Source organism: Setaria viridis, chromosome 1, assembly GCF_005286985.2.
Source record: "Setaria viridis chromosome 1, Setaria_viridis_v4.0, whole genome shotgun sequence".
In the NCBI taxonomy this organism is placed as follows: domain Eukaryota; kingdom Viridiplantae; phylum Streptophyta; class Magnoliopsida; order Poales; family Poaceae; genus Setaria; species Setaria viridis.
Genome location: NC_048263.2, coordinates 11,487,105 through 11,508,223, shown reverse-complemented (window position 1 = coordinate 11,508,223; position 21,119 = coordinate 11,487,105). Strand labels below are relative to the sequence as shown.

The window sequence follows — 21,119 nt, the reverse complement described above, 5'->3', positions numbered from 1 at the left end:
AGACTGGCTTGATAGGGTGAACAACATGGAGGTGTTGGTCACCTCACACCCGCAGGTCACCCTCTCCACCGCAACGCGTTGTATGAATGCGTTGTACCGACTGGTCGAGCTCCAGGGGAGAGCTATGGCTGTCTTGGCTCGGATAGCTGTGGACACCCAGGAGCATCTCAATACCACCAAGAAAGATTTGGTGGAACAGTCGTACCAGCTCATCCAGAGGGGTATACGGATCTCTGACATGGAGACCCGGATCACCGAGCTAGAGGAGGAGGTGACAGATATGGAGCACGATATGGTATTGCTTGCAGAGGAGAAGCTAGAGGTTGAGATGGAGCTAGCTGTTGCTAATGCGCACTTGGATGAGCACCACACCGAGCTCAATGCCATCCATGCGCAGGAGCAGCAGGGGGAGAATGACCCGATGGAGGAGGAGGAGGAGGAGGAAGACCCCGAGGAGATCGAGGGTGTCTCGAGCATGGACTTCGAGGGCGTTCAGTCTCCACCCCGAGTTGGTGACGCCCCTTCTCCGGCGCACAGCGCTTCCTCCGTGGGCAACTTAGATGACTTCTAAGTTTTTGTTGTAGCGAGTTGGTCTTCTGTTGTTACTCCTCGGCAACCTATATTTTGGATGGCGATGTAATAGGTTAGCCTCGAGTTGAGTACCCTTGCTGCCATAGACTTGTTATGTATGCATGGACATGCTTTTGTCATGACTGGCGATGTAACCGAAAACTTGGCAGAAATATAGTTGCTGTTTGGTCTCAGTTTTAACCCTACCTCCACTCACTTTTGAACTGATATTTAAATACCAAAGTTGTGCAAAAACTTGTGTTCTAATCGCTCGTAAAATTTCAGCTCCTTTCGATCTGTTAAACTCGTGTTAGAAGCCAAAACTTCACCGCTCAGATTGCTGAAAAACAGCCGGACAACGACTCACTCAGCTCACTTTTCGATCTCTTTATCTTATGTTTTGGTCAGCGAGCGTAATACAAAAGTTGTGGCATATGAAATGCGCTAACTACTGACCAAAGATGAGAAACAATGTGCATACAGAAGAAGAGATATGCACCTACTCAATAAAAGGATCTTATTGTTGTTTTTCTCAGGATCCGCAAGATTTATGTTTATGATCCCGCACATAATTTTTCCTTGTTTTTAAGCAAGCTTTCGAATTATGTGACTAATGGAAAGATACCCTCTTGCAGATGGTGCGCACTGCGCGCTTAAGCTCGATCCCAAGTGGTAGCGAGGATAATCGAGCACCTCCGCCGCCACCGCCTCCCCCGCCTTCGCTAGAGGCGATCTTGGCTGCACAGACAGAGCTCTTGCGACACATCGTCCAAGGGCAGCAACAGCAGCCTCAGGGAGGAAGGGGTCATCAGCAGCCCCAGATCGTTCGTTACGAGGATTTCTTGGGGACCCAGCCCCCGCTCTTCCACAAGACTGAGGATCCTCTCGATGCTAATGCATGGATTCACATTCTGGAATCCAAGTTCGAGCTTCTCACTACGCCTTGCACCGATGACAACAAGGCACGGTTCGCAGCCCAGCAGCTGCGTGGTTCTGCCCGCCTCTGGTGGGACCACTACCACGCCATGCTGCCGGCTGACCACATCGTCAGCTGGGACGAGTTCAAGACCGCTTTCAGAGGCCATCATATCCCTGAGGGCCTAATGGAGCGCAAGCTCAATGAGTTCCTGGCTCTCACCCAGGGAAGTCGCGACGTCCTGCATTACGCGCAGTCCTTCAACGACCTATGCCGCTATGCCAGCTATCACGCGGATACGGATGAGAAGAAGCGGGATCGGTTCCGCAGGGGCTTGAGTCTCGAACTCAAGGAAAGGCTGAACCCCATCAAAGTGGATACCTACAATGAGCTGGTGAATCAGGCCATTTCCCAGGAAGACTGCATGAAGGCCCTCAAGGCCGACCTGAAGCGGAAAGCTCCCATGATATCACCTAGCCCGCCTGCTCGGAAATTCAGGATGGTTCCCCCTTCAGCACCTCGCAGGCCCGCGCAGCCTGGGAGATGGGTTGCTCGCCCTCCACCACTGGCAGCACCTCGTTTCCCCGGTTTCCAGCCGCAGGCACCTCAGCGCAACCTTCCACCGCCGCCGCGCCCTGCAAATGGTAACCGCTGCTTCACCTGCGGCAACGTTGGACACTTTGCTAAGGACTGCCCCAGAAACAAGAATCAACGCCCCGGTCAGAGCAATGCAATGGTGAACAAGGGAAAGAAGCCCAAAGTACAAGTTCGTCATGGCAGGCTAAACTTCACCAATGTGGCAGAACTCCCAGAAGGCGCACCGGTGATGACGGGTACATTCCTTATTCATAATCAACCAGTTTTGATTTTATTTGATTCCGGAGCATCTCATAGTTTCATCGGAAGTAAAACTGGTGCTAGATGTGGGTTAAGGTTCTGTCACACCAAAGGGTCGTATATGATCTCTACCCCGGGTGGGAAAATAGCCTCAGATCAAATGAACCTCAATGTACCTATCAAGTTAGGAAGAACCCTCTTTAAGGAAAATCTTATTATTCTCGGTCTAGAGGGAATAGATATTATCTTGGGTATGGATTGGATGACTCAACACCGAGTAATGCTAGATATCTCCGCCCGAGCTGTCCACATAGACTCACCACTGTATGGCACCTCCACTATCCACTTACCCCACCGAGAGTGCGTAAACTCCTGTGCTTATCCCGTGGTTGAAGCCCAACTGGAAGATATCCCCATTGTTTGTGAGTATCCAGATGTATTCCCGGATGACCTGCCAGGCATGCCACCTGACAGGGATATTGAGTTTGCTATTGAGTTGCAACCAGGCACGGCACCAATATCCAAGAGGCCGTATCGAATGCCACCCGCAGAGCTGGCAGAACTGAAAACCCAATTACATGAACTGTTGGAAAAGGGTTTCATTCGCCCAAGTACGTCACCTTGGGGCTGTCCAGCACTGTTTGTGAAGAAGAAGGACGAGAGTCTACGCATCTGTGTGGACTACCGCCCTCTCAATGCGGTGACGATTAAGAATAAATATCCATTGCCCCGCATTGATGTCCTATTTGATCAGTTAGCTGGAGCCAGAGTATTCTCCAAGATAGACCTTCGCTCAGGCTATCATCAGATCAAGATCCGACCGTGTGACATTCCCAAAACGGCTTTCTCCACACGGTATGGACTCTACGAGTATCTAGTTATGTCGTTTGGTCTTACTAATGCACCTGCTTATTTCATGTATCTCATGAATTCGGTGTTTATGCCCGAGCTGGACAAATTCATCGTGGTATTCATTGATGACATCCTAGTGTACTCGAAGAATGAGAAGGAACATGCCGAGCATCTTCACATTGTTCTTCAACGCTTGAGAGATCATCAGCTGTACGCGAAGTTCTCCAAGTGTGAGTTCTGGTTGGAGAATGTTAAATTCTTGGGACACACTATTTCTCGAGATGGCATTGCAGTCGACCCCAGCAAAGTGCAAGAGGTCATGGACTGGAAGCCACCCACTTCGGTTCATCAAATTCGAAGCTTTCTTGGTCTAGCAGGCTACTATCGGCGATTCATTCCGGATTTCTCAAAAATAGCTAAGCCTATGACTGAGTTATTGAAGAAAGGAGTCAAATTCACATGGAGTGATAAATGTGAAGAAGCTTTCCACACCTTGAGAAGACTTTTAACCTCTGCCCCAGTCCTAGCTCAACCTGACACTACTAAGCCATTTGACGTGTATTGTGACGCCTCCGGCACTGGACTTGGGTGTGTTCTCATGCAAGACAACCGAGCCATTGCCTACGCCTCACGAGCGTTACGGCCGCATGAGCTGAATTACCCGACACATGATCTTGAATTGGCAGCCGTGATTCATGCCTTGAAGATGTGGAGACACTATCTTATGGGCACTCACTGCAATGTCTACACTGATCACAAGAGCCTCAAGTATATCTTTACTCAAGCGGATCTTAACATGCGTCAGAGAAGGTGGTTGGAATTAATTAAGGATTATGATTTGGAAGTGCATTATCACCCCGGCAAAGCAAATGTAGTTGCCGATGCTCTCAGTCGCAAGGCCCATTGCAATTGTTTGTCAGCAACTAACTTCGCAGAAACCATATGTCATGAGATGGGAAAACTTAGTTTGGAAATTATTTCCCATGGCACCTTAGGTCATGTTTCCATTGAATCTACCTTAGAGGACCAAATTGGGCTGATACAATTAGAAGATGAGGAAATAAAGCTAATTAAGGAGAAAGTTGCACAGAGAGATGAGGGGTATAAACATTTCCGACAAGATGAGAAGGGAATAGTGTACTATAAGAACCGACTTGTTGTCCCATCTAACCCCGACCTTAGGAAGCAAATCCTGGATGAAGCACATCTCTCCAAGTTCTCGATTCATCCTGGCAGCAATAAGATGTATCATGACCTCCGTCAAACATTTTGGTGGAGTGGAATGAAACCGGAAATTGCACGCTATGTCTCGGAATGCGACACGTGTCAACGTATCAAGGCAAGCCACTTGAAGGTAGCAGGTACCTTGCAACCGCTACCTATTCCATCTTGGAAATGGGAAGATATCAGCATGGATTTCATTGTGGGATTACCCGTTACCTCTCAGCGCCATGATTCTATCTGGATTATAGTGGACCGTCTTACCAAGACGGCACATTTCCTTCCTGTTCACACTACCTACACCGCTCGGAAATATGCAGAATTGTATCTTGACCGTATTGTGTCCCTACATGGTGTGCCGAAGACAATCATCTCTGATCGAGGAGTTCAATTCATCGCACGCTTTTGGGAACAACTACAGTCCGCACTTGGCACTAAGCTAATCCGTAGCTCAACATATCACCCTCAGACTGATGGCCAAACAGAAAGGGTGAATCAAATTCTAGAAGACATGCTACGTGCTTGCGTCATACATTATGACAAGAATTGGGATAAATGTTTGCCATTAGCGGAATTTTCCTATAACAATAGCTACCAGGCTAGCTTGAAAATGGCACCATTTGAAGCCCTATATGGTCGAAGGTGTCGAACACCTTTAAATTGGTCACAAGCAGGAGAAAGACAAACCTACGGGCCTGATCTAGTAGTTGAAGCCGAAGAGCAAGTTAAAATAATTCAGGCAAATCTTAAAGCCACCCAATCACGACAGAAAAGCTATTTTGACAAAAGGAGAAGGCCCTTACAGTTTGACATTGGTGATCATGTATACCTCCGAGTCTCACCGACTAAGGGTGTACAACGGTTTGGGATCAAAGGAAAATTGGCTCCCCGATACATTGGTCCCTATGAGATCGTGGAAATATGCGGACCAGTCGCATATAGAGTTAAACTCCCTAACAGACTTTCAGCTATACACAACATATTCCACGTATCGCAGCTCAAGAAGTGTGTACGAGTTCCCACGGCAATTATTGAGCAAGAAGAGGTATCGATAGACCCGGATCTTTCCTATGTGGAGTACCCAATCAAGATTGTTGATCACAAGGAAAGGAAGACCCGGAACAAAATAATGAGGATGTTCAAAGTTCAGTGGAGTCATCACACAGAAGCCGAAGCCACATGGGAAACGGAGGAGTATCTTAATACCCACTTCCGCGGATTTCTTTTCGATCAGGGAGGTATGATACCCAAGCCACACTAGTTCTTTTTCTTTCACTCGAATCTCGGGGCGAGATTCCTTTAAGGGGGGTAGGTTGTAGCAAATGAGCCAAAATTTACCTTCTTTGAGCTTAAGTGAAGTCATTAGAGCTTAATGGAACCAATGAACAGCCTTGCACCCAAGTAAAATGACCCCTTTTGCCCCTCACGAGCTAAACATGTGTTTAAGCCATAACTCAATTTTTTTCTTAAGAACTTAAAAATCTGCCTAACTAAGAGTTGTATAACTCATAAATTCTAACAACTTTTGTAATTAGCTTTTTGCTTGAAACTGATCAGAAAAGGGTCAAAATATCGAATTACAAATCTGGGCCGAAAGGTGCAGATCAAATAAAGTCAGAACTTTGGAGCCCTTTTTCTCACATTTTCGAATGTATGCTCATGACAAACCTTTTATGAAAGTTTTAGTGCTACGAGTCCTTAACAACTTTTATTTTTGAGCATAGGCCAAAATCTGCACAGAAGGTTTTCAAAAACGAGGTCAAACGCAGCTAAAATGGTCAACACTGTCAAAAATGGCTGAAGTGTTCAAGTCTGAAAGTTTCGGATTTTGCCAAACTTTGAAGCGTTTTATCTTCAATTCAGCTTCGAATTTGAAATCAAGACAATTACAAGAATTGAACTTAGATCCTAGGCCTACAACTTTTGTAAAGGGAGTAGGGGTTGTGCAGTTCAAAAATCTGGAGAAGATCGCGCTCGAAGATTGCCCTATCGTCCGATCCCGCAAATCCCGCACCAGAGCTCACGCCGAGCACGCGTGCGCCGCGCTCCCCTCGCCGGCCGCCCCGTGGCACGTGCTCCTCATCGCTGCCCCGTCGAGTTGCCCCCTGCCGCTGCTCTATCCGCACGCGCCCTGCGACGCTCTGGCACGCCACCGCCGCCATGCCCGCCAACGCACGCCCGAGACAAGACGCAACAGCTCCTCGGCCTCGCCTGCAGCGCCCTGATGGAGCCGTTCACCCGTGCACGCCTGCTTCGCCTGCAGCGCCCGCCTGCAAGTGCACCCACCAAGTCACCTCCCATGTCCGCCAATGGCGCCCGCCGTGGCCGATCCACCCCGCAGCAGTGTACTAGCGCCCCATCCTCCAAACCACCCTCCTCAAGTATCCTGCCTCCTTTCCAAGCCCCAGTGCCCTCCAACAGAAAGTTCTTGCCCCAAACCGGCAGCTCGAGAGGTTCCCGTTCCCCGATGAAATCTGGCCAGCTCCCTCCGCCTCTGTCTAATAGCCCACGCCTGAGGCTCCTCCACTTCCTCAGCCACACCCTCGGACACTCCTCGTCGCCTGCCATCCACCCCATCGCCCGGAATCCCACTTTCCCCAACTCCAGGAACTCCACCCGCCACCCCCACTGCCTCACCGCGGAACACCATCTTCCAGTCATCCTCGTCGTCAACCAACCACTCAAACGGAACCGCGGTAAGACACTGATCATCATGCTCGCGCTCGATTTCCTCTGGGGTCAACTTTCCGCGCTCGTTCCCGCTCATGTCGACGGCGTTCCTCGCCGCCCGTGGAGCCCCTTCTGCGCCGCCCCGATCCGCGTCTCTGGACCTGCTTCTGGGAGCCGTTGGCCCTGCTGCGCAGCCCCTCCTCGCCCCCAAGCCGCCCCGCTGCCCTCCCCCTACCGCCGCTGGCCCAATCCCGAACGCCGGCCAAGCCTGTCTGTTTTGCTGTGCTGTGCGTTCTGTTCCAGAGGAAGAAGAAGGCCAGGGGTCTAGTTGCGAGTGGAAAAGAAAGTCAGGGGGTTATGGGGAAAATCGTGGGATTTATGTTTGAGGTGGGTTTTTGTCTAGGGGTGTAGGCGCAAGATCCAGGGGCCTCTACGCATTTAACCCATACACTGGAGGGCTAGATTGGAAGATTGCCTCGGTTTTCTTTTTTTTTCCTAGATCTAAAAAGGCTGAAAGTTTAAAAAGGCATAGAAAAGTGTAGAAAAATGCTAAAAATGCAAGATAAATTTTGTTAGACTCAATATTCTGTGTAGTTTCACATAAAAATAAGTTTACACATGTCTCTGTTAGAATTAATGTTATATGATTTAATCCTTGTTTAAGCTAGTTTAAATCATAGCAAATCACAGAAAAATGCTAAAAAGGTAAATCCAACTCTCAAGTGTTTGTTTCAGAGAATAAAAGCTTAGAAAAATGGTTTAGAGCCTAGCTTAGACATTTAAGTTACTGTTTTAGTTTATTAATTGAAATCTACGGGTAGATTTTTCTTTTTGCATAATGATAAATCCAGAGATGATAAAAATATGAAACCACTTGGAATAATTCAGGAATGAGGTGTAGTTCACAGGAAAATTATGAGACTTGGTTTGAAAGTTAATGAAAACCTCTTTCCTTTTTAGAGAAAGATAAAAAGGAATAATATATGAAATGCCTTTCAGACTCTTGGTTTTGCATGTTGAATCATTTGCACCTGCATTTCATGTAGAAGTTAACATCGCCGACGGTACATACGAGCTGCACCCGACGCCCGAAGAGGAAGCTGTAGCGGATCTACACCACGCCGAAGTCGAGCCCGTGCTAGAGCAAGCCGAGGACCAGTTCGCTAACTCCGAGTGTGAAGGCAAGCCCCGGAGCATAAATTCCTATGTTTAAATACTTGCAATATATTGGTTGTTTTGATTATGCATTTACGTTTATAGGAATTGATTGAAACCATAGATGCATGAATATAGTGCCCCTTGATCTGAACACTAGTATAAGAAGTCGAGTAGTTGCAATGCTAAATAGGACTCGGTAAAAGTCGAGTGATTTCCTGTCACTCGCGAGTTATAGGAGTTGAATGATTTTCTTTTTGTTGCAACTATAAGGATGATGGACGGGGCCGGGCTTATGTTGGTACTCGGTGGTTTGCCCCGTCTGTCTACTTGAAATTGGACTAAGGTCGAAAGGTGATGGTGTTCGTGATCAAGTGTTTGAAAGTACTAATCTCATACCTAGTATGGGATGGGGAAGCCTAGTACCTGATTGAACTGGGACGTGGCTTATACCCCTGCTGTCCTTGGAACGTCGTTCCCATGGTGCATCATGTGGGTGCAATGGTGGTCATAGTACGGTAGAGACCGGGACTGTGGAGCATTGCATGCCAAAGGAAGTTTGGACCTGACACGTACCTAGGGATCGATGGGGACGGCTGACAAGTGAAGCGACCCTTCGTGGTGCGCGGATGTCGTGGGATTAGGTTCACCATGCATGGTTAATAAATTCGAATCGATTCGTCTGCCTCTCACAGTGTGGGACTACTTGATCGCTATGCTACACTGAGTAAGAATGAAAGATGATGATGATATAATATTGTTACTTGTTATTAATTGCTTGGAAAACTATGCTTGTTTAGTATAGTTGCTAACTTAGAATGATAAACAACAGTAGAACTGGTGGCTAAAATGTTGAAAGTAAGGACCTACACTAGTCGCTTTTGGCAAAACAAAACTCAGAGCCAAAAAGCTTACATGTCTAGGTGTTAGTGGATTAGTACCACATGTCGGTTAAGTCTTGTTGAGCATAGTTGCTCAGCCTTGTTTGTGGCACCTCTTTTCAGGTGAGGATGATGTTTCTGAGTTCGCTGCTAGTTCTGCTTGGTCTACCCAGCTCCCTCCGGGTTGGACGGTCGAGTGGGATCCCTCCTCGGACGGCGAGGACAGGGGTCAGTGATGTCATGATCGGCTTCTTCATGATATCGTGCATCGACGTTTAGTTTCCGTGCATTTTATTTCTGTTGCTTGAACACTCTACAAACTATGTTTGAATTTCTGAACTTTATGTTGTAATAAATCGATGCACTTTGTTTAATCTGGATGGACTGTTGTAATCTCTGTAACCACTCACCATCGTGTGAGTTTTGCTTTCTCGATCCTGCGTTACGTGGTTTTATCGGAGGAAATCCGACGGACGACCAAGTTGACTTGTTTAAAGTACATGATCGCGTTTAGGCGACTTAAGTGTGCTTTAGCCAAGTTAATTTAGGCGGTTCCGCCACAGCTGGTACCAGAGCTTGAAAGCATGACAGAGAAAACAACAGACTTTAAATACCTTTTCTAAAATAAAACTTGCAAGAAATTAGTTTGAACATTTCGTACGATCGTTAAGGATGAACTTAGTACGAGAAGCCCTAGGGGAATTTTTGGGTTATTTAAGGTGGCTATTAGCTATTGGTTATTTTACTGACTTCCAGCACTTTCGCCCACGTGTATTATACGTGCGCAGAGTTCCGCATCGTGAGTATGCGAGGGGTGATAGGAAGTTCTATTCAAAAGAACCTATCATCGCGGTTGTTTTTGCCCATGTTTATTATACGTGCGTAAGGTTCCGTATGATGATTCATGCGAAGGGTGGTATGGTTCGATTCCAACGAGCCTATCATCACGGTTGTTCGCCCACGTTTATGATACGTGCGCATGATTCCGCATCACGAGTATGCGAAGGGTTATATGGTCCTATTCGAAGGGGCCTATTTCCACGGTTGTTGCGCTGTCCATGCAGCGTTAAACGCATGGGTGCCATTTCTATAGTGAATGGTAATGAATGGGGACGCTTTCGTGAGTGCTGGCACGAAAGGTTCATGTGGTATTGTGTTTTTCTGCAGGTACACTAACCACGTTCGCATAGGAAAACGATATTAGAAACCCGACTAGATACTATAGGGAGCGATGTAATTGTTGCCTTGCCACCGGCACTAATCACGTAAGTCCAATTTTTGGCAATTATTTTGGTTGAGAGGACGATGTAGGTCGTGCATGCATCATGAACTAAAATCCGTGAAACCGAACCATTAAATCGACCTTGCTCATGCGTTTTAAGTTTTTTTTTTCCGCGTTAAGGATTTTCTAGCTGCCCTTTTCAGCATGGTGTCTTATCAAAATCTTTTTGGTTGTTTCCATGTGTTATCTACAGAAACTTTATATAAGAAAAGTGTGTAAAAACGTTTTATTATGCCACTGGTAAAATTTGGTAATTTCTCCCAAAGGATCTGCGAGCAATGACAAAAATTTGTAACTCCTTATTTCCTGGAAATACAGTTTGTGCACCTGTTATAGTCTTCCTGTTTCGACTCCCTTAAGGACATTTTCTGCTAGGCACTGCTTAAGAAAAGTTGTAGAGCACTGTTTGAAGAACCTTGTGGTAAATATTCAGCTTATTTATATCTCTGGTTTGGGAGTTATGCTCAGTTTATTGCCACACTGTCCCTGAAAATTCCAGCATGTGCCACCTGCCAAAGATCTGAGTATATCACCCTGTTAGGATCTGTTTTCACTCCACTTGTGAATACCAAACTTGTTACCAATTATCAGAAGGGAATGTTGGTAAAATTTGGGAATTTTTGGATGAGTACTTGTTGAGTTATGAGCTTTTTCTCTAGCCTACCAGAATCTGTTTTCATCCTGAGTTTTAATCTCACGTTTCTTTTATCACTCCTTGGTTCCAGATGGCCGCTCCTGGGCACGTGATGTGTGGCACGGATGGCACCTCCCACTCCACGTGCCTACACTTCGAGGGTTTTCCCGCTATCTTGTGGGACACCTTGAGGTGGTTTGGGTACCAGTCGCTGCCTCTTTACGCGGGACGCGAGTACCTGGAGCACGGGGTGCAAAGGTGCAGCGTGCGTGTGGTCGTACCTCCACCCCCAGTGCAGCCACAGTGGCCCCAGCTTGAGGTTTCGACATATGGTCATACCCTCGAGGATACTTGGGAGTCCGCTGCCCTGCAGGCCCTCACTCAGTTCTGCAGACTACACCCTTTCGAGGTCCTTTTGGATCCGATTGGCTTGTTCCCCGCTAGGGACAGGCTGGACGCAGACTGGCTTGATAGGGTGAACAACATGGAGGTGTTGGTCACCTCACACCCGCAGGTCACCCTCTCCACCGCAACGCGTTGTATGAATGCGTTGTACCGACTGGTCGAGCTCCAGGGGAGAGCTATGGCTGTCTTGGCTCGGATAGCTGTGGACACCCAGGAGCATCTCAATACCACCAAGAAAGATTTGGTGGAACAGTCGTACCAGCTCATCCAGAGGGGTATACGGATCTCTGACATGGAGACCCGGATCACCGAGCTAGAGGAGGAGGTGACAGATATGGAGCACGATATGGTATTGCTTGCAGAGGAGAAGCTAGAGGTTGAGATGGAGCTAGCTGTTGCTAATGCGCACTTGGATGAGCACCACGCCGAGCTCAATGCCATCCATGCGCAGGAGCAGCAGGGGGAGAATGACCCGATGGAGGAGGAGGAGGAGGAGGAGGAAGACCCCGAGGAGATCGAGGGTGTCTCGAGCATGGACTTCGAGGGCGTTCAGTCTCCGCCCCGAGTTGGTGACGCCCCTTCTCCGGCGCACAGCGCTTCCTCCGTGGGCAACTTAGATGACTTCTAAGTTTTTGTTGTAGCGAGTTGGTCTTCTGTTGTTACTCCTCGGCAACCTATATTTTGGATGGCGATGTAATAGGTTAGCCTCGAGTTGAGTACCCTTGCTGCCATAGACTTGTTATGTATGCATGGACATGCTTTTGTCATGACTGGCGATGTAACCGAAAACTTGGCAGAAATATAGTTGCTGTTTGGTCTCAGTTTTAACCCTACCTCCACTCACTTTTGAACTGATATTTAAATACCAAAGTTGTGCAAAAACTTGTGTTCTAATCGCTCGTAAAATTTCAGCTCCTTTCGATCTGTTAAACTCGTGTTAGAAGCCAAAACTTCACCGCTCAGATTGCTGAAAAACAGCCGGACAACGACTCACTCAGCTCACTTTTCGATCTCTTTATCTTATGTTTTGGTCAGCGAGCGTAATACAAAAGTTGTGGCATATGAAATGCGCTAACTACTGACCAAAGATGATAAACAATGTGCATACAGAAGAAGAGATATGCACCTACTCAATAAAAGGATCTTATTGTTGTTTTTCTCAGGATCCGCAAGATTTATGTTTATGATCCCGCACATAATTTTTCCTTGTTTTTAAGCAAGCTTTCGAATTATGTGACTAATGGAAAGATACCCTCTTGCAGATGGTGCGCACTGCGCGCTTAAGCTCGATCCCAAGTGGTAGCGAGGATAATCGAGCACCTCCGCCGCCACCGCCTCCCCCGCCTTCGCTAGAGGCGATCTTGGCTGCACAGACAGAGCTCTTGCGACACATCGTCCAAGGGCAGCAACAGCAGCCTCAGGGAGGAAGGGGTCATCAGCAGCCCCAGATCGTTCGTTACGAGGATTTCTTGGGGACCCAGCCCCCGCTCTTCCACAAGACTGAGGATCCTCTCGATGCTAATGCATGGATTCACATTCTGGAATCCAAGTTCGAGCTTCTCACTACGCCTTGCACCGATGACAACAAGGCACGGTTCGCAGCCCAGCAGCTGCGTGGTTCTGCTCGCCTCTGGTGGGACCACTACCACGCCATGCTGCCGGCTGACCACATCGTCAGCTGGGACGAGTTCAAGACCGCTTTCAGAGGCCATCATATCCCTGAGGGCCTAATGGAGCGCAAGCTCAATGAGTTCCTGGCTCTCACCCAGGGAAGTCGCGACGTCCTGCATTACGCGCAGTCCTTCAACGACCTATGCCGCTATGCCAGCTATCACGCGGATACGGATGAGAAGAAGCGGGATCGGTTCCGCAGGGGCTTGAGTCTCGAACTCAAGGAAAAGCTGAACCCCATCAAAGTGGATACCTACAATGAGCTGGTGAATCAGGCCATTTCCCAGGAAGACTGCATGAAGGCCCTCAAGGCCGACCTGAAGCGGAAAGCTCCCATGATATCACCTAGCCCGCCTGCTCGGAAATTCAGGATGGTTCCCCCTTCAGCACCTCGCAGGCCCGCGCAGCCTGGGAGATGGGTTGCTCGCCCTCCACCACTGGCAGCACCTCGTTTCCCCGGTTTCCAGCCGCAGGCACCTCAGCGCAACCTTCCACCGCCGCCGCGCCCTGCAAATGGTAACCGCTGCTTCACCTGCGGCAACGTTGGACACTTTGCTAAGGACTGCCCCAGAAACAAGAATCAACGCCCCGGTCAGAGCAATGCAATGGTGAACAAGGGAAAGAAGCCCAAAGTACAAGTTCGTCATGGCAGGCTAAACTTCACCAATGTGGCAGAACTCCCAGAAGGCGCACCGGTGATGACGGGTACATTCCTTATTCATAATCAACCAGTTTTGATTTTATTTGATTCCGGAGCATCTCATAGTTTCATCGGAAGTAAAACTGGTGCTAGATGTGGGTTAAGGTTCTGTCACACCAAAGGGTCGTATATGATCTCTACCCCGGGTGGGAAAATAGCCTCAGATCAAATGAACCTCAATGTACCTATCAAGTTAGGAAGAACCCTCTTTAAGGAAAATCTTATTATTCTCGGTCTAGAGGGAATAGATATTATCTTGGGTATGGATTGGATGACTCAACACCGAGTAATGCTAGATATCTCCGCCCGAGCTGTCCACATAGACTCACCACTGTATGGCACCTCCACTATCCACTTACCCCACCGAGAGTGCGTAAACTCCTGTGCTTATCCCGTGGTTGAAGCCCAACTGGAAGATATCCCCATTGTTTGTGAGTATCCAGATGTATTCCCGGATGACCTGCCAGGCATGCCACCTGACAGGGATATTGAGTTTGCTATTGAGTTGCAACCAGGCACGGCACCAATATCCAAGAGGCCGTATCGAATGCCACCCGCAGAGCTGGCAGAACTGAAAACCCAATTACATGAACTGTTGGAAAAGGGTTTCATTCGCCCAAGTACGTCACCTTGGGGCTGTCCAGCACTGTTTGTGAAGAAGAAGGACGAGAGTCTATGCATGTGTGTGGACTACCGCCCTCTCAATGCGGTGACGATTAAGAATAAATATCCATTGCCCCGCATTGATGTCCTATTTGATCAGTTAGCTGGAGCCAGAGTATTCTCCAAGATAGACCTTCGCTCAGGCTATCATCAGATCAAGATCCGACCGTGTGACATTCCCAAAACGGCTTTCTCCACACGGTATGGACTCTACGAGTATCTAGTTATGTCGTTTGGGCTTACTAATGCACCTGCTTATTTCATGTATCTCATGAATTCGGTGTTTATGCCCGAGCTGGACAAATTCATCGTGGTATTCATTGATGACATCCTAGTGTACTCGAAGAATGAGAAGGAACATGCCGAGCATCTTCACATTGTTCTTCAACGCTTGAGAGATCATCAGCTGTACGCGAAGTTCTCCAAGTGTGAGTTCTGGTTGGAGAATGTTAAATTCTTGGGACACACTATTTCTCGAGATGGCATTGCAGTCGACCCCAGCAAAGTGCAAGAGGTCATGGACTGGAAGCCACCCACTTCGGTTCATCAAATTCGAAGCTTTCTTGGTCTAGCAGGCTACTATCGGCGATTCATTCCGGATTTCTCAAAAATAGCTAAGCCTATGACTGAGTTATTGAAGAAAGGAGTCAAATTCACATGGAGTGATAAATGTGAAGAAGCTTTCCACACCTTGAGAAGACTTTTAACCTCTGCCCCAGTCCTAGCTCAACCTGACACTACTAAGCCATTTGACGTGTATTGTGACGCCTCCGGCACTGGACTTGGGTGTGTTCTCATGCAAGACAACCGAGCCATTGCCTACGCCTCACGAGCGTTACGGCCGCATGAGCTGAATTACCCGACACATGATCTTGAATTGGCAGCCGTGATTCATGCCTTGAAGATGTGGAGACACTATCTTATGGGCACTCACTGCAATGTCTACACTGATCACAAGAGCCTCAAGTATATCTTTACTCAAGCGGATCTTAACATGCGTCAGAGAAGGTGGTTGGAATTAATTAAGGATTATGATTTGGAAGTGCATTATCACCCCGGCAAAGCAAATGTAGTTGTCGATGCTCTCAGTCGCAAGGCCCATTGCAATTGTTTGTCAGCAACTAACTTCGCAGAAACCATATGTCATGAGATGGGAAAACTTAGTTTGGAAATTATTTCCCATGGCACCTTAGGTCATGTTTCCATTTAATCTACCTTAGAGGACCAAATTGGGCTGATACAATTAGAAGATGAGGAAATAAAGCTAATTAAGGAGAAAGTTGCACAGAGAGATGAGGGGTATAAACATTTCCGACAAGATGAGAAGGGAATAGTGTACTATAAGAACCGACTTGTTGTCCCATCTAACCCCGACCTTAGGAAGCAAATCCTGGATGAAGCACATCTCTCCAAGTTCTCGATTCATCCTGGCAGCAATAAGATGTATCATGACCTCCGTCAAACATTTTGGTGGAGTGGAATGAAACCGGAAATTGCACGCTATGTCTCGGAATGCGACACGTGTCAACGTATCAAGGCAAGCCACTTGAAGGTAGCAGGTACCTTGCAACCGCTACCTATTCCATCTTGGAAATGGGAAGATATCAGCATGGATTTCATTGTGGGATTACCCGTTACCTCTCAGCGCCATGATTCTATCTGGATTATAGTGGACCGTCTTACCAAGACGGCACATTTCCTTCCTGTTCACACTACCTACACCGCTCGGAAATATGCAGAATTGTATCTTGACCGTATTGTGTCCCTACATGGTGTGCCGAAGACAATCATCTCTGATCGAGGAGTTCAATTCATCGCACGCTTTTGGGAACAACTACAGTCCGCACTTGGCACTAAGCTAATCCGTAGCTCAACATATCACCCTCAGACTGATGGCCAAACAGAAAGGGTGAATCAAATTCTAGAAGACATGCTACGTGCTTGCGTCATACATTATGACAAGAATTGGGATAAATGTTTGCCATTAGCGGAATTTTCCTATAACAATAGCTACCAGGCTAGCTTGAAAATGGCACCATTTGAAGCCCTATATGGTCGAAGGTGTCGAACACCTTTAAATTGGTCACAAGCAGGAGAAAGACAAACCTACGGGCCTGATCTAGTAGTTGAAGCCGAAGAGCAAGTTAAAATAATTCAGGCAAATCTTAAAGCCACCCAATCACGACAGAAAAGCTATTTTGACAAAAGGAGAAGGCCCTTACAGTTTGACATTGGTGATCATGTATACCTCCGAGTCTCACCGACTAAGGGTGTACAACGGTTTGGGATCAAAGGAAAATTGGCTCCCCGATACATTGGTCCCTATGAGATCGTGGAAATATGCGGACCAGTCGCATATAGAGTTAAACTCCCTAACAGACTTTCAGCTATACACAACATATTCCACGTATCGCAGCTCAAGAAGTGTGTACGAGTTCCCACGGCAATTATTGAGCAAGAAGAGGTATCGATAGACCCGGATCTTTCCTATGTGGAGTACCCAATCAAGATTGTTGATCACAAGGAAAGGAAGACCCGGAACAAAATAATGAGGATGTTCAAAGTTCAGTGGAGTCATCACACAGAAGCCGAAGCCACATGGGAAATGGAGGAGTATCTTAATACCCACTTCCGCGGATTTCTTTTCGATCAGGGAGGTATGATACCCAAGCCACACTAGTTCTTTTTCTTTCACTCGAATCTCGGGGCGAGATTCCTTTAAGGGGGGTAGGTTGTAGCAAATGAGCCAAAATTTACCTTCTTTGAGCTTAAGTGAAGTCATTAGAGCTTAATGGAACCAATGAACAGCCTTGCACCCAAGTAAAATGACCCCTTTTGCCCCTCACGAGCTAAACATGTGTTTAAGCCATAACTCAATTTTTTTCTTAAGAACTTAAAAATCTGCCTAACTAAGAGTTGTATAACTCATAAATTCTAACAACTTTTGTAATTATCTTTTTGCTTGAAACTGATCAGAAAAGGGTCAAAATATCGAATTACAAATCTGGGCCGAAAGGTGCAGATCAAATAAAGTCAGAACTTTGGAGCCCTTTTTCTCACATTTTCGAATGTATGCTCATGACAAACCTTTTATGAAAGTTTTAGTGCTACGAGTCCTTAACAACTTTGATTTTTGAGCATAGGCCAAAATCTGCACAGAAGGTTTTCAAAAACGAGGTCAAACGCAGCTAAAATGGTCAACACTGTCAAAAATGGCTGAAGTGTTCAAGTCTGAAAGTTTCGGATTTTGCCAAACTTTGAAGCGTTTTATCTTCAATTCAGCTTCGAATTTGAAATCAAGACAATTACAAGAATTGAACTTAGATCCTAGGCCTACAACTTTTGTAAAGGGAGTAGGGGTTGTGCAGTTCAAAAATCTGGAGAAGATCGCGCTCGAAGATTGCCCTATCGTCCGATCCCGCAAATCCCGCACCAGAGCTCACGCCGAGCACGCGTGCGCCGCGCTCCCCTCGCCGGCCGCCCCGTGGCACGTGCTCCTCATCGCTGCCCCGTCGAGTTGCCCCCTGCCGCTGCTCTATCCGCACGCGCCCTGCGACGCTCTGGCACGCCACCGCCGCCATGCCCGCCAACGCACGCCCGAGACAAGACGCAACAGCTCCTCGGCCTCGCCTGCAGCGCCCTGATGGAGCCGTTCACCCGTGCACGCCTGCTTCGCCTGCAGCGCCCGCCTGCAAGTGCACCCACCAAGTCACCTCCCATGTCCGCCAATGGCGCCCGCCGTGGCCGATCCACCCCGCAGCAGCGTACTAGCGCCCCATCCTCCAAACCACCCTCCTCAAGTATCCTGCCTCCTTTCCAAGCCCCAGTGCCCTCCAACAGAAAGTTCTTGCCCCAAACCGGCAGCTCGAGAGGTTCCCGTTCCCCGACGAAATCTGGCCAGCTCCCTCCGCCTCTGTCTAATAGCCCACGCCTGAGGCTCCTCCACTTCCTCAGCCACACCCTCGGACACTTCTCGTCGCCTGCCATCCACCCCATCGCCCGGAATCCCACTTTCCCCAACTCCAGGAACTCCACCCGCCACCCCCACTGCCTCACCGCGGAACACCATCTTCCAGTCATCCTCGTCGTCAACCAACCACTCAAACGGAACCGCGGTAAGACACTGATCATCATGCTCGCGCTCGATTTCCTCTGGGGTCAACTTTCCGCGCTCGTTCCCACTCATGTCGACGGCGTTCCTCGCCGCCCGCGGAGCCCCTTCTGCGCCGCCCCGATCCGCGTCTCTGGACCTGCTTCTGGGAGCCGTTGGCCCTGCTGCGCAGCCCCTCCTCGCCCCCAAGCTGCCCCGCTGCCCTCCCCCTACCGCCGCTGGCCCAATCCCGAACGCCGGCCAAGCCTGTCTGTTTTGCTGTGCTGTGCGTTCTGTTCCAGAGGAAGAAGAAGGCCAGGGGTCTAGTTGCGAGTGGAAAAGAAAGTCAGGGGGTTATGGGGAAAATCGTGGGATTTATGTTTGAGGTGGGTTTTTGTCCAGGGGTGTAGGCGCAAGATCCAGGGGCCTCTACGCATTTAACCCATAGACTGGAGGGCTAGATTGGAAGATTGCCTCGGTTTTCTTTTTTTTTCCTAGATCTAAAAAGGCTGAAAGTTTAAAAAGGCATAGAAAAGCTTAGAAAAATGCTAAAAATGCAAGATAAATTTTGTTAGACTCAATATTCTGTGTAGTTTCACATAAAAATAAGTTTACACATGTCTCTGTTAGAATTAATGTTATATGATTTAATCCTTGTTTAAGCTAGTTTAAATCATAGCAAATCACAGAAAAATGCTAAAAAGGTAAATCCAACTCTCAAGTGTTTGTTTCAGAGAATAAAAGCTTAGAAAAATGGTTTAGAGCCTAGCTTAGACATTTAAGTTACTGTTTTAGTTTATTAATTGAAATCTACGGGTAGATTTTTCTTTTTGCATAATGATAAATCCAGAGATGATAAAAATATGAAACCACTTGGAATAATTCAGGAATGAGGTGTAGTTCACAGGAAAATTATGAGACTTGGTTTGAAAGTTAATGAAAACCTCTTTCCTTTTTAGAGAAAGATAAAAAGGAATAATATATGAAATGCCTTTCAGACTCTTGGTTTTGCATGTTGAATCATTTGCACCTGCATTTCATGTAGAAGTTAACATCGCCGACGGTACATACGAGCTGCACCCGACGCCCGAAGAGGAAGCTGTAGCGGATCTACACCACGCCGAAGTCGAGCCCGTGCTAGAGCAAGCCGAGGACCAGTTCGCTAACTCCGAGTGTGAAGGCAAGCCCCGGAGCATAAATTCCTATGTTTAAATACTTGCAATATATTGGTTGTTTTGATTATGCATTTACGTTTATAGGAATTGATTGAAACCATAGATGCATGAATATAGTGCCCCTTGATCTGAACACTAGTATAAGAAGTCGAGTAGTTGCAATGCTAAATAGGACTCGGTAAAAGTCGAGTGATTTCCTGTCACTCGCGAGTTATAGGAGTTGAATGATTTTCTTTTTGTTGCAACTATAAGGATGATGGACGGGGCCGGGCTTATGTTGGTACTCGGTGGTTTGCCCCGTCTGTCTACTTGAAATTGGACTAAGGTCGAAAGGTGATGGTGTTCGTGATCAAGTGTTTGAAAGTACTAATCTCATACCTAGTATGGGATGGGGAAGCCTAGTACCTGATTGAACTGGGACGTGGCTTATACCCCTGCTGTCCTTGGAACGTCGTTCCCATGGTGCATCATGTGGGTGCAATGGCGGTCATAGTACGGTAGAGACCGGGACTGTGGAGCATTGCATGCCAAAGGAAGTTTGGACCTGACACGTACCTAGGGATCGATGGGGACGGCTGACAAGTGAAGCGACCCTTCGTGGTGCGCGGATGTCGTTGGATTAGGTTCACCATGCATGGTTAATAAATTCGAATCGATTCGTCTGCCTCTCACAGTGTGGGACTACTTGATCGCTATGCTACACTGAGTAAGAATGAAAGATGATGATGATATAATATTGTTACTTGTTATTAATTGCTTGGAAAACTATGCTTGTTTAGTATAGTTGCTAACTTAGAATGATAAACAACAGTAGAACTGGTGGCTAAAATGTTGAAAGTAAGGACCTACACTAGTCGCTTTTGGCAAAACAAAACCCAGAGCCAAAAAGCTTACATGTCTAGGTGTTAGTGGATTAGTACCACAGGTCGGTTAAGTCTTGTTGAGCATAGTTGCTCAGCCTTGTTTGTGGCACCTCTTTTCAGGTGAGGATGATGTTTCTGTGTTCGCTGCTAGTTCTGCTTGGTCTACCCAGCTCCCTCCGGGTTGGACGGTCGAGTGGGATCCCTCCTCGGACGGCGAGGACAGGGGTCAGTGATGTCATGATCGGCTTCTTCATGATATCGTGCATCGACGTTTAGTTTTCGTGCATTTTATTTCTGTTGCTTGAACACTCTACAAACTATGTTTGAATTTCTGAACTTTATGTTGTAATAAATCGATGCACTTTGTTTAATCTGGATGGACTGTTGTAATCTCTGTAACCGCTCACCATCGTGTGAGTTTTGCTTTCTCGATCCTGCGTTACGTGGTTTTATCGGAGGAAATCCGACGGACGACCAAGTTGACTTGTTTAAAGTACATGATCACGTTTAGGCGACTTAAGTGTGCTTTAGCCA

The 21,119-nt window shown here is 47.4% G+C and overlaps 3 protein-coding genes across 3 annotated transcripts; all 3 read left to right on the top strand.

The window, feature by feature from the left end:
- The first annotated feature begins 1,167 nt into the window (after positions 1-1,167).
- Positions 1,168-11,131, top strand: LOC140220152 (uncharacterized). The gene is made up of 2 exons (XM_072291346.1): positions 1,168-3,178; positions 11,110-11,131. Exons 1-2 carry the CDS (start codon positions 1,206-1,208, stop codon positions 11,129-11,131), a joined length of 1,995 nt encoding a protein of 664 aa, XP_072147447.1. The 5' UTR covers positions 1,168-1,205.
- Positions 6,200-17,313, top strand: LOC117864904 (uncharacterized). The gene is made up of 2 exons (XM_072292675.1): positions 6,200-7,092; positions 8,113-17,313. The coding sequence occupies exon 2, from the start codon at positions 12,686-12,688 to the stop codon at positions 15,665-15,667; it is 2,982 nt and encodes a 993-aa protein (XP_072148776.1). The 5' UTR covers positions 6,200-7,092; positions 8,113-12,685; the 3' UTR covers positions 15,668-17,313.
- A 219-nt stretch (positions 17,314-17,532) lies between these two features.
- Positions 17,533-21,012, top strand: LOC117864945 (uncharacterized). Its single transcript, XM_034749015.2, has 3 exons — positions 17,533-18,572; positions 19,593-19,727; positions 20,706-21,012. Exons 1-3 carry the CDS (start codon positions 18,101-18,103, stop codon positions 20,816-20,818), a joined length of 720 nt encoding a protein of 239 aa, XP_034604906.2. The 5' UTR covers positions 17,533-18,100; the 3' UTR covers positions 20,819-21,012.
- Positions 21,013-21,119: the final 107 nt, after the last annotated feature.

Excerpts from the sequence above, each read along its gene's own strand:
- LOC140220152 (XM_072291346.1), top strand. The coding sequence starts at position 1,206 with ATGGTGCGCACTGCGCGCTTAAGCTCGATCCCAAGTGGTAGCGAGGAT. Across the intron at positions 3,179-11,109 it reads AAAACGGCTTTCTCCACACG|ATGGCCGCTCCTGGGCACGT; the intron begins GTATGGACTCTA and ends CCTTGGTTCCAG.
- LOC117864945 (XM_034749015.2), top strand. The coding sequence starts at position 18,101 with ATGGAGCCGTTCACCCGTGCACGCCTGCTTCGCCTGCAGCGCCCGCCT. Across the intron at positions 18,573-19,592 it reads ACCACTCAAACGGAACCGCG|AAGTTAACATCGCCGACGGT; the intron begins GTAAGACACTGA and ends CATTTCATGTAG. Across the intron at positions 19,728-20,705 it reads CGCTAACTCCGAGTGTGAAG|GTGAGGATGATGTTTCTGTG; the intron begins GCAAGCCCCGGA and ends ACCTCTTTTCAG.
- LOC117864904 (XM_072292675.1), top strand. The coding sequence starts at position 12,686 with ATGGTGCGCACTGCGCGCTTAAGCTCGATCCCAAGTGGTAGCGAGGAT.